The sequence below is a fragment of the Misgurnus anguillicaudatus genome, chromosome 18 (assembly GCF_027580225.2).
Source record: "Misgurnus anguillicaudatus chromosome 18, ASM2758022v2, whole genome shotgun sequence".
Lineage (NCBI taxonomy): Eukaryota > Metazoa > Chordata > Actinopteri > Cypriniformes > Cobitidae > Misgurnus > Misgurnus anguillicaudatus.
The window spans coordinates 17028929-17040939 of NC_073354.2; the positions used below are offsets into that span (position 1 = coordinate 17028929).

At 38.7% G+C, this 12011-nt stretch overlaps 1 protein-coding gene across 2 annotated transcripts in view; it reads right to left on the reverse strand.

Annotated features, from left to right (window-relative positions):
* daam1b (dishevelled associated activator of morphogenesis 1b) overlaps positions 1-12011 on the reverse strand; it is a 69664-nt gene that overhangs the window by 24277 nt on the left and 33376 nt on the right. For both annotated transcript variants that reach the window (XM_055185694.2, XM_055185693.2), the window contains exons 4-15: positions 6987-7058; positions 6444-6538; positions 4992-5325; positions 4179-4289; positions 3914-4017; positions 3767-3833; positions 3549-3666; positions 2082-2220; positions 1801-1859; positions 1507-1694; positions 335-640; positions 114-221 (exon numbers count right to left, since the gene is read on the reverse strand). In XM_055185694.2, the coding sequence (XP_055041669.2) occupies positions 114-221; positions 335-640; positions 1507-1694; positions 1801-1859; positions 2082-2220; positions 3549-3666; positions 3767-3833; positions 3914-4017; positions 4179-4289; positions 4992-5325; positions 6444-6538; positions 6987-7058 (1701 nt within the window). The remainder of the gene's footprint in view (positions 1-113; positions 222-334; positions 641-1506; positions 1695-1800; positions 1860-2081; positions 2221-3548; positions 3667-3766; positions 3834-3913; positions 4018-4178; positions 4290-4991; positions 5326-6443; positions 6539-6986; positions 7059-12011) is intronic.

The window sequence follows — 12011 nt, forward strand, 5'->3', positions numbered from 1 at the left end:
GGATTACCACAGGCAAACATATAAATATCATGCATGAGGGACGGTAAATGCTTGTAAAATCATTTTGGAATAAACAAAGAAAAAAGGCAAAGAAAGTAGCATTGTTCAGTAACCTGCTGCCTCTGGTAAGCAGAGAAGGTCTTCTCAATGTCCGTCAGATCCAAGATCTTAAAAACTTTGCCGTCATCAACATCTGCCCAGACCGTTCCCTCAAGCTTGCTCTGTGAAAGAGAGACACCAATTTGTGTTTCTCAACTATGAGAAAAGGCCTGAAACAGATTTTTGTGTACATTTGGATAACCCAACCCACTGCTGTGGTCCACGCCAGTCTCACCTCAGGCAGCTTGGACCAGTTGAAGGACTTAAGTGGATTGGTTGGCTGAGGAATGTTTTTCTTCTTCAAGGATGGTCCCAAGGGGGCTCCTGGCGGAGGGGGAGCCATACCAAAGGGAGCCCGTCCAGGTGGTGGTGGAGGACCTCCAGGGGGTGGTGGTGGAGGTGGTGGCATCATAGCACCTCCTGGCGGAGGGGGTGGTGGAGGAGGCATCATGCCACCTGGTGGAGGTGGTGGAGGGGGTAGGAGAGGTCCACCTGGAGGACCGGGGATAGGGGGACCTCCGGGAACACTGGCTATCTGTTTCTAGAAATAAAAAGGAATGTACTTATGTACAGTATCTAAGGGAAATTAATATTAATTATATTATGGGGCGGTTTCAAAGACAGGGCTTAAGCCTAGTCCCAGACTAACATCAAAAAACAATTTGCTCGGACATATCTCAAAATATATCTGTGCTGTGTTGTGTCTCAAAATGCACAACAGTAATGTTTATTTATAAATTATGCTTTGAAAAATGACTTAAAATATCCCAATTTTTTAAGGCCTAGTTCTGGCTTAAGCTAATCCCTGTCCGGGAAACCGCCCCTATATGCTGTATCCAAATGTTGTTTCAACAGTATGCAGACCCATGAACACCCATGAGCGTTCAATCATCTCTAAAGTTATTCCACTAGCTAAAGTTATGCTAGTTATGCATTAATGATGGGTAATTGGGCCTGGCTGTTGACATTTTAACCAATCCCAGAGATGTTCAGAGATGTTCATGAGTGGGTTCGACATCAGTAAACCAGTTTTCTGTTGGTGTCTTATGATGCATGAAAAGGAGATACATACTTACTTGCATATTTTTATTTAACCAACGTTTCGTTTTCGTTTGTCAAGGTATAAATAGATGTCTTATGACGGTGCAACATGAATCACTAAGATCTTTGGTATGATATGATCTTTTCTACCATAACGTTTGAATAGCTGTATGTTTGATTTCATACGTGTCTAAGCAATGGGTGTAGCCAAACCCATTAACTGGAAGGAAGAGTCCGCATACTTTGGTCATGCAAACTATTTGTGACATCATCCGCCTACTGTGCTGGGGCCATGTAAAGTATTTGTGATATTATCAGCATGCCGTGTTGAGGTCATGTAAAGTATTTGTGACATTATGACCGTACCATACTGAGGTCATGTAGTCGGGCAGTCAGTTCTGCCGCCTGCTGCTTGACCAGCTTATGTTCCCCCATTTCTCTCTCCAACTTCTCTTTCATCTTATTAAGCGTCTGCATCATCTCCTCCTTCTCTTGTGTTTTAGCATCACACTCTCGCTCTTTCTTCTCCATCTTTTGCTGAAGCTCGTGGTGGTCTACAGGACACAAAGGTTAAAGGGCAACGTTCAGGTCACAATGTTTTGGCAAACAAATTCCAGCCGATAAAAACTTTCTCTTTCAGTTTTATGGAAAAACTTCAACCTTTTCGCATTTTCTCAGCCTGTTCCTTCCACTGTTTGACCTCATTTTCGTTGACAAGCCTAAAGGGAAAAATGTTAGGAAGTGAGTGGATTTAGGAAAAGACAGATTATTCTAGTACAGATAATCTCAGCATACTTAGTAAAGACTTAATGAGTGGATTTAAAACAAATCAAACAAACTCGCCAACTACAAATTCACCAAAGCCAGACATGAATGCTAAAGATGACAAATCTGGAAAAGCAATTTTGAGGAAATTGTCCGAAACACGTCAGTGAACTCACATTCGAACCACATTCTTCACATTGAAGTTTTCTAATGGGGTGACATCAGGGTCGTGACCTTTATCATTCTGCAGGACCATCTGCTGGACGATACGGTCCAACAGCAGCCAGTACTGCACAGTGTTTCCACTTCTCTTATCTAAAACGGATTCAAAGTGCAGATTTATACATTTCTGCATATGTAACACATTAAATAATCTGAATAATATTTAGTAATACATTTCCAAATTTTGGTATAAAACGGTTTAATATGTGATAAGTTCGATGAAATTCCCAAGAGAGATTAGGAAAACTATGGGTAAGCCAGTGGTTTTCAAACTGGGGGCAGGACGCGAGATGATGCCGGGGGCACAGGTTTATGAAATTATGAAAGTTTATGAAATAGATTAATTTATCCTAAATTCTGTGTAATAAGACTACAAACCAACAGCACTACATTGCATAATTTAAATGTTTTGATTAAAGGATTAGTCAATTTTCTTAAAAAAAATCCAGATAATTTACTCACCACCATGTCATCCAAAATGTTGATGTCTTTCTTTGTTCATTCTAGAAGAAATTATATTTTTTGAGGAATGCATTCCAAGATTTTTCTCATTTTAATGGACCCCAACACGTAACAGTTTTAATGCAGTTTAAAATTGCAGTTTTAACAGAGTTTCAAACGAGGCATAAAGGTCTTTCTAATAAAAAATATGCACTTTTACACTTCAACTTACAACTTTTCGTCCATCTCCGGTTCTGTGACACGCCAGCGCGACCTTACGCACGACATCATCACGTCAAGAGGTCACGGATGACGTATGCGAAACTACGCCCCAGTGTTTACAAGTGTGGAGAAAGAGGACCGTTCAGACATTGTTGTATGTCAATTGATACTAATTAATGTCTTTGTGTCAGTTTATTGTTTAAAATGGTCCGCAAATGTGAGTTTCATATATGTAACACGTGACCTTTCTACGTCATCACGCAATTACGTGAGGTCGCGCTGGAATGTAACAGGACCGGAGATAGACGAGAAGTTGTGTTTTAAAAGTGCATATTTTTATTTTTATTGTCAAAAATGACAATCGTTTTGCTAGATAAGACCCTTATGCCTCTTTTGGGATCGTTTAGAGTCCTTAAAACTCAGTTGAAACTGCATTAAAACTAATAAGTGTTGGGGTCCATTAAAGTCCATTAAAATGAGAAAAATCCTGGAATGTTTTCCTCAAAAAACATAATTTCTTCTCGACTGAACAAAGAAAGACATCAACATTTTGGATGACATGGTGGTGAATAAATTATCTGACTTTTTTTTAAGAAAATGGACTAATCCTTAAATTCAAAGTTTGAGAATTTGAAAATAAGCTAAATACAGTAAAGAAATACAACAGATTTGTTTTGCAAGACTGCTGGTGCCAAATAGTGTCACTATGCTAAGTCAATGTTAAATAAGATGATGGCTGAAGGATCCGTGCGACTCACGGGGCATGAGCAGGCAATGGTGGAGGACAGACATGAAATGCGGGTATGCATCTGTGTGGGCCAGCTTCTTCCGCACAAGCTCAAAGACCTGCGTTGCACTCTTTGTGTCTATATGAAGCTAAAAAATAAGAGAGATTAATCCACACAACAGTCTTGGAAAGTAAGTATTATTGTTTTGATATGATCATGACTAAACCAAATGCACAGCGACTACTCACAGACTCGAAGCGTCTGGATAAAGTGAGTTCATCATCGTTTCTGAGCATCTCAAAGTAATCCAAGTGCCTGAGGACAAAGAAAAACGATTAGATTTGCAGATAATGAAGTTCAAATAAAGATTGACGAGTTACCGGTGTGGAGCTCACCTGTCTAAAGTAGAGTTCTCATGTGACCTGAGTTTATCAATGATGGGCTGAATGCCCAACATGAGGAACTCGTATCGTAAATGAATCCGAAACTCAAGGCTGGACTGTGGGTTAATACAAGAAAAAACGATGAAATCGCAGAACTGTTTACACAATTATAAATTATGAATTTATTATATATTTCTAGAGAAGCAAAGATTTGGATAGAGAGTACATCAAGATTGATGGGCAGAATAGGAAAATGTGTGATGAAAAAAGTGCATACTTCACCAGCTCCTTGACTTAACACAGCATTAATGAAGGACATAATGGCTGTTTTCAGGCTGACCTCGTCCCTGTACCGGCCTGTGCTTCTGTCCAGATCATTCAGCAATGTCTATTAAACAAAATACACATGGTATAAGCAAAACAGCTAAAACCAGCTTTAGAAAGTATGCTGGTTTCACTTTGTTTTAAAGGGCACCTATTACGCAAAATCCACTTTTACAAGGTGTTTGTGGATGAATGTGCTTTGGCAGTGTCTGAAAACAACAACCTCACAATGAAAAAATCCACCCAATCCTTTTTTACTCCCCATTAAACCAAAACTCATTAGACATGCAGTTTTGATTATCTTATTAATGTGATGTCACACTGATAAAGCCCCGCCCACAGCCACTGACTGACAATCTTGCATTAGTTTTCACTCTCAGTGAGTTTTACACTGTCTGCCATATCACAATAGTGTGATACTATTGTCTCAGATTGTATTCACAGGAATCAGAGCTATTTTAATTTTTGGTAAGGGAGTGAGGTGGAGTAGCTCATTTGCATTTAAAGGTACACGCACGGAAAAAGCACATTTTTGCTCCAACCCAAACAGGGGCATTTTGGACATTAAAAATAATAAATAATCTGAGGGGTATTTTAAAATGAAACTTCGCGGACACATTCTGGGCACATCTAAGATTACATCTTGTAAAAATGGGCATAATAGGTGCCGTTTAAGATTGGAGTGATTTGATCAGCTGATAAGTGACCAGAACTTTCAAACCAAACTAAACTAAAATCCAACAATAGTCTATACATATTAACCCACCTGAAACCGTGTTCGTTCACACGCAAACTTCTGATAGTGCAGCATGGCCTCTAGAATCTTCTTGTGACCTCCTGGTACCAAACAAACGGCACCCATGATCTCCAGCACCGCCACTTTGGTCTTGATGTTCTCGGTGGCCAGACTCTGGGCGATGATGTTGATGCTCTCAGAATGCGAGAGCACATGGGCACGACCCTGAGAGTTGTTCATCAGCGCTTTAATGCAACCGATGAGGGACGTGTGGATCTGAGACTGTGTGGTCTCATAATCCATGCTCTTCAAGAAGTTCAAGATGCATGTCAAGCCATCCAGGTCAATGAACCGTGTTACAAACCTATGGAGGGTGAAGTCAGAAGCTGTGCATTAAAGATCAGCTTCATTTGCATAAAAAATACATACTGTAGAAGCCTCATTTTAACAGGGTTATGTCATTTTTTGCTGCTGTGGTTTTAGGAAACACCTCTTTGGATGTGAAACAAGATTGCTTTATCCGGGTATGTGTGACTAATAGAGTTTTTAACTTTCCCATGCAGCTATTTGCGGTTGGATCTAATGTAGTTTTTAAGTGCTGCATCCTTCAATAATGACCTCATTGCAAATCCTGCATTAAACTATGACAGGGTCATAAAACAATCTGTCCTGATACGTGCTGATAAGATTGTTAAGCACTTAAATGTGTCTTTGTAAACTTCAGCAGTTTGTTTTCATGTTGGTACAGTGGTTTTTAAGATCTTAAGGATCATAAAATATTAATACACTTTTAATGTAATAAACCTTTCAGTCATATTTTTACCTTTAGAATTGCTATGCTTTTATTTACAGTCCATTTAAAATGTTAAAGGACGGAAGAAATGGATTAGGGCTGCGACATAAACAGGGTTGGATGGGAACCCACATCTCCCTCAAGAGAGCAGCACAGTTTAATGTGAATGCAGCATGTGTGCATGTACTTATTCTCAGCCACAAAGCTGAAAATGATCAACTCTGTATTATTTATTACATCAGTACTTCAAGTGATTTATGGCCCTTATAAAGCACTTCTCCTTAAATTGAATTGGCCAAAACTGAGAAAAACACATTTGAAACAAACCATCATCATGCACAAAAGACTGGAGTGTTTTGACCCATGGCCTTCAAAGGTCAGTGGTGATGACCTGACCCGGGGATCAGATGGTCAAAACAGGAACTGCTAATCGAATGCATGCATCTGTGTGAGCATGTGTGTGACAAAAGTGATCTCATTTGCTTAATGAGACGCAGTGCCCAAAAGCACACGCCATAAGGAAAGCGTTTGCTTAATAAATGGCGCCCATGGCAATAAAAAAAAATAATTGTGTAAAAAAGAAAAAAAAACTGGAGAGACAGCTGTGCACAACTTAAAATGTTAAATGTTTTTAAAACAAGACAATATATAGTGACCTTTGTATATTATATGTACTATAAAGGAAATACCTCATGGGTTGTGTCCGTAGGGCCGTTTTAAGGCTTTCAATGGTCTTGTTGCGTTCTTCTTCTTCTTCCTTCTCCAAAGCCAACAAAGTCTTCCTCTGTTGGATAAATATGTCATATATTGTAACACAAAAATCAAAAATAGAATATTTTTGACCCCATTTATGTACCCCACCCGGCCTATGGCTGGCATAGAGATGTGACATGTGGATTAGTATTAAGCTGATTTTCGGCCATTACTCTAATTTCTATGTAAACTTCATCTGCATTCTGATGGATTATCTGTTTACATTCTGACCTTAAAACCAGTAAAACTGCAGATTTCAATATCTCGTGTAAACATGATCTTGCATGGTCTGGATTTTAAAACGCATGGTCTGGATTTTTGTTATCAATGTTTTCTTGATCCTACAAACACAAAAATAGTTATATGCCAGTAAACAAAAGCTTAAAATCAGTTAAATATGGACCTTGGACCTGTACCCAAGTGTAAAATGCATAAATGCACTGTTGTCTTAAAGAAAGATCTAAAAACGACATACTCACAGCTGCCATTGAACTAAGCTGGTCAATGTAGAACTCTGGCCAGCTAGTAGCACCTTTATTCTCCTCTTGTTCCTGAAAAACAGTCAAACGCATATCTTAGGAATCAAGGAATAAATATACTATTAGTTGAATAAAATCATCATAGCATTGGCAAAACACATCAGTATGATTATAACATTTGTTTTCTCTTCAAGTACACATCATTAATCCTTTATATTCTGGACGTGGACCATCTACGTACAGATCAGACTCCACACAACAGGAATATGAAACTGGGAATAGGGGAATGTGAAATAACATATCGAGAGCAGGGAAAGAATGTGAGATTTTGGAATGTTATTGGGAATGACATAATTTGGACACTTTTCCAAACTATGCGGACATAAAAAAATGATATCTTATTTTGATACAGGCCAGTTGTGTGAAACCAAATATTTTTTAAACAAATGCTCAGCAGCTCTTCATTTTTATTAAGTTACTCTGTTGATGGTTATCTTTTGACTCATTCCTTTTATTTCCTGCTTTCAATTTTCAATCGCTTTCAATCCTACATTCTTTGAATGTTTTCTTAGCATCTAGCTAATGGTGTGATATTTAAGAACAAATCAGTGGAAATTAATTCATGCTTCATTTCCCCCCAAGAACTAAATTATCTGCATATTGCTTATAGCCAATGTGGCAGAACAGATGGCTATTCAAAAATCCAATTGACAATAATATTAACTCTGCATGTATTCTCACCACCACACCCCCAACACATACACACATGCTCTCCCAAAACATACTCGCTCACAGAAAAAACGAGAGCGCAAATCTAAAACAGAACATCATGCTCAGAGCACTTGTGGCAGAAATAGACCAGACTTTAAGTAGGCCAGCACAGACTCAAAGACACCGGAGACACAGCACCGCACCCAGATTAAGCCAATGCCACATTAGAATAGTGAATTTGCAAAACGATTTTTTTTTAATAAATTAGTCATTGTTCTAAACTACTGTACTAGTTGACAATGCAGTCCTGAAGAACGTTTACATTTGTGCATTTGACACACTCTTTTATCCACGGTTTATATTAATAGTATGTGCATGTTCTCCCTAGGATCAAACCCAAGCAATACTCAACCATTTGATCTACCAGGGACCCTACAAAAAGATATACGTAATTACACCAGACATGTTTTCTGCATTCAAAAACAGCCAGAAGGACAAACAAAACAGAACACAAGGATCTGGAGACATATTTTGATGCTACTTTTGACTGTAATGCTACTTTTGACAATGCTCATTGAGGGACGTTCAAAAGACATAGCAATGATTAAAGTAGTCCATCTAGGGTTGTGCCGATAGACGATAGTATCATGCATCAACGATCGTCAGACATATCGCCAATAGCAGGCTTTTATGACGATAGTTGGTAATAGTTATTATTATTAATTAAATGTTCAATTCAATTTTATTTATATAGCGCTTTTCACAATTGTTTAATTGTTTTAAAGCAGCTTTACATTAATAGATGCAGGCAAAAACACAGAAAAATCATAACATAAGGAGAAGAATACAGCGGGTAAGATTAACCGTACTTGCGAGCGTATTAATAATGTTTGTATATAAGAGGGTGCTAAGTTAAGCCAATGTCAGCAGACGCCCCAGGGGTTGAAAAAACCCCTAGGAGAAAAACCCTGCGAGAAAAGTCCTAGGAGGGAAAAACCCATAGCTGATTCTATAGAGGATATATTATAATAGATACAATTTTGTGGGAATTAAAACATATATATACACACACACACGGATAAGTAGATTAGACCAGGGCAGCTGGTGGTCGTTGGTCTGACATTGGCTGGGCATCACGTTATCATCATAGTTTTACATTAACATGCACATTGTGTGCTTTTCCATGCATGAGATGGTTTGTGGGCTTCATTATGGGCGAGAGAGCTTGTAACACGCTCGGATTCCTTCTCGCACGCACTTGACTTAATAATGTGTGCGTCTTGGACTCTTGCTCGGACCTTAAATGTGCGCGTCTTAAACAGCTTCTAGCACCTGAACTTGTAATGCGCATGATTCAGACTCTTCCTCACACATGATCTCTGACATTTTCTTGCACTAGAGAGGTTGTTAGCGCGCTGAGGGATAAAACGAGCGAGTGTGTTGTTCCCGCTTCCTGGCACGCAGGTAATTTTAGAGTGCCTGGGCTTTAATGATGCACTCGGATTAATGGCAATCAGTTTTAATAAGGTTGCGGTCATGACATGGTTGCCCTTGCTTCTTTATTGTCCACCAATCAAGTGAAATGATCAAATAAATAAATGAGTAAACTATCTTAAAACAGATCTTATTGTGTACCATTTAGGTATAGGTGTGTATACATACTAATATGCACGCTATAGGTACCAATATGTACCTCTAAAGTATTAATATGAACTCTTTGGGTGGAAATGGTACTTTTTGAAAGGGCATCACCCAAGTGATACAGTACCTACTGTAGGAACCATGTAGTCTGACAGTGTATAGCTCTATGCTAAAAAACCAATAAGACAAATCGACCAGAAGACAGACTGCATAAAACACTCAACGTCAATGAGCTGAAACTGGAGCTCTGAGTAAGAAGAGCAGGAATCTAAAGACTGCCTGCATGGTCACTAATAGGAGTTTAATTGTAGCTTTCGTTCACTGAACACAGTGGATTTCAGCATGGTGAGCTCCTGTATTTCACACTTAACTCTGCCAAGCCTTTTAAACAAGGATGGCACCTCACAATTGTGCATCTGTTTTGGACACCTGCCACAGGCCTGGAGACAGTCCCCCGGTGTGCATATGTCTTCTCAACTACCCACTCACCATTAATGAGCAAAGCATTAATGTAGATGTTTGGCAGGTCTCGTGTTTCACGCTGTGAAAGTTCACTACAGGACTTCCTTCTGCCCTCCGTGAGCACTTCATTCTCAGACAGACATTTTTGAATGCTTGTGTAACAGCTGTGATATTTGGGCAGAGGTTGTGTTTGTGGTTCAGAGCGACTTAACACTTTAACTCGTATCAGGAGGTGAGCCAGAGGTCAGTTTGGAGAAGGCCTCTTTCTAGGAACTTAATATGTTCAGTAGTTCTAATAATTATACTGTAAAAATAGTTTTCTTAGCATTTTGTCTTGCTTTTTAAATACAATTTTGGAAAGGTACAGATTCTTGCTTTGTCATTATAAATTCAACAAACTTTAGTGTGCTTTATGCTTAAGTATCTAAATCTAACATTTACTAAAAAAAGACGGATAGTATCAGCATACTGGCCATATGGGTGAAATCAGCCATCAACAGCAAAAGAAACAATAAACTACTGTTTAAACAGCATTGTCTAGTGAAAAACCACGAAAACTACCTAAACAACCTCAATTGTTTCATAGCATTCAAGTGAGAGATGTTACTGATGTTTGACATCTGCCGTGGCTATGGTGGGTCAGAGGCTTTTTTGTCTCTTTTGAACCTGTATTTGTTGGCACGCTGCCCAAAGACTTCTAGTGAAACGTTTGATAGCTCAGCCAATGACCTAGAAACAATCACACAGAGATTCTTCATCTTCTGAAAAAAAAGTCTGACGCTTTACAAAAATGAACATTACAGTAGTTTACGATTACAACACTATTGCTTGATTTTGGAGAAACCAAAGAGCTCAGATTACTGATGCTTATTTTTCTACAATAGAACAATTGAGGTGAGTAAGACTGATATCTACAAGGACAGTTCCTATTTTTTTATGCCAGGAGTAGGACAGTTGATATCTATATCTTACTGATGCTGTACCCTGAGCTTTGGGTCCAGGCCAGGAGTGTTTTGTACACCTCACTGCATTTAAACTGAGAACACGGTGCAGAAAGGGAAAAATGTGCTGAGCAGAAACAGTTTGGGAGTCAAACTTAAAATAGGCCTTGTCCTTGACAAGGGCTAAAAGAACACTACATTGTCCTGTTATAAGAATACTGCACTGTCCTGTTATATGACTACTATACTGTCCTGTTAAATGAATACTAAGCTCTCCCAGTGTTTCCGCTATATACATTCAACCGTGGCGGCCCGCCATGCCTAAAACATCCCCGCCACGCCTGCGGTTGTGGATAGAAGGGATACAGCAAACGAAATCTCGCTGGATGACCACTGTTTTAATCTAATCCTTCAACCAAACCCAACTCTAAACACAAAATTTTACACGATTGTAGGATGTATTTGTATCTCATTTAGCCAGAGCCGCTGTTTTCATCCTAATAACCCTACCTCCAAATCTAATCATTAACTTTTCGGCATTTGCTGTATCCCTTCTAGACAAAACCCACGGCGGCAGCTCGCAAAAAAGCTACATAAATGTCCGCTCTGCCAGACTGGCTGTCTTAGAAATAAATTCCTTTCTGGATTCGCGTTGTTAACTCATTTATAAATAAATCTCCTAAAGTATCATAATTTCTTCCATGGGTTTAGTTTAATGAACAAATAGATTTAAATCAACAGAGGATGATAAGGCTACGTCTCTGTTCTGAGAAATAATAATAAAATAAATAAGCCTATACGAAATATGTTACACTTAAATAATAATTAAATTGACAAAACGAATAAAAAAGTATTTGAGTTTCTGTTTTTTTTTGTGACGCGCTGACCAAAGCAGCAGAAAGCACGTCATGTTTTTAATGATTTTAAGTAAGCACAAAGTTTTCTCCTTATTGTGAGTTTACACAAATAAAAATACATAATTTGAAGTTTCGAATATTGTTTTACTTTTATCTTTATGACTATAAATTTAGGGTAATTTAAGGTGCAAGGTCATCACGCATTTGATGTTCAACGCGGACGCAGCGCAGGGCTGCGAGAAAAGACATGATTAAACTTTCGATTTAACATATAACAAGTTTTTGGACATTCATTTGGAATCACTGTACTCAGTCATACTATCAACTTATCTGGTCATTAGTTATTCAGAATAAGCGCAGTAGCGCGCTGCTGACCGCTCAGCTGTCAATCAATCTTCTGTGCTTTAGATCGA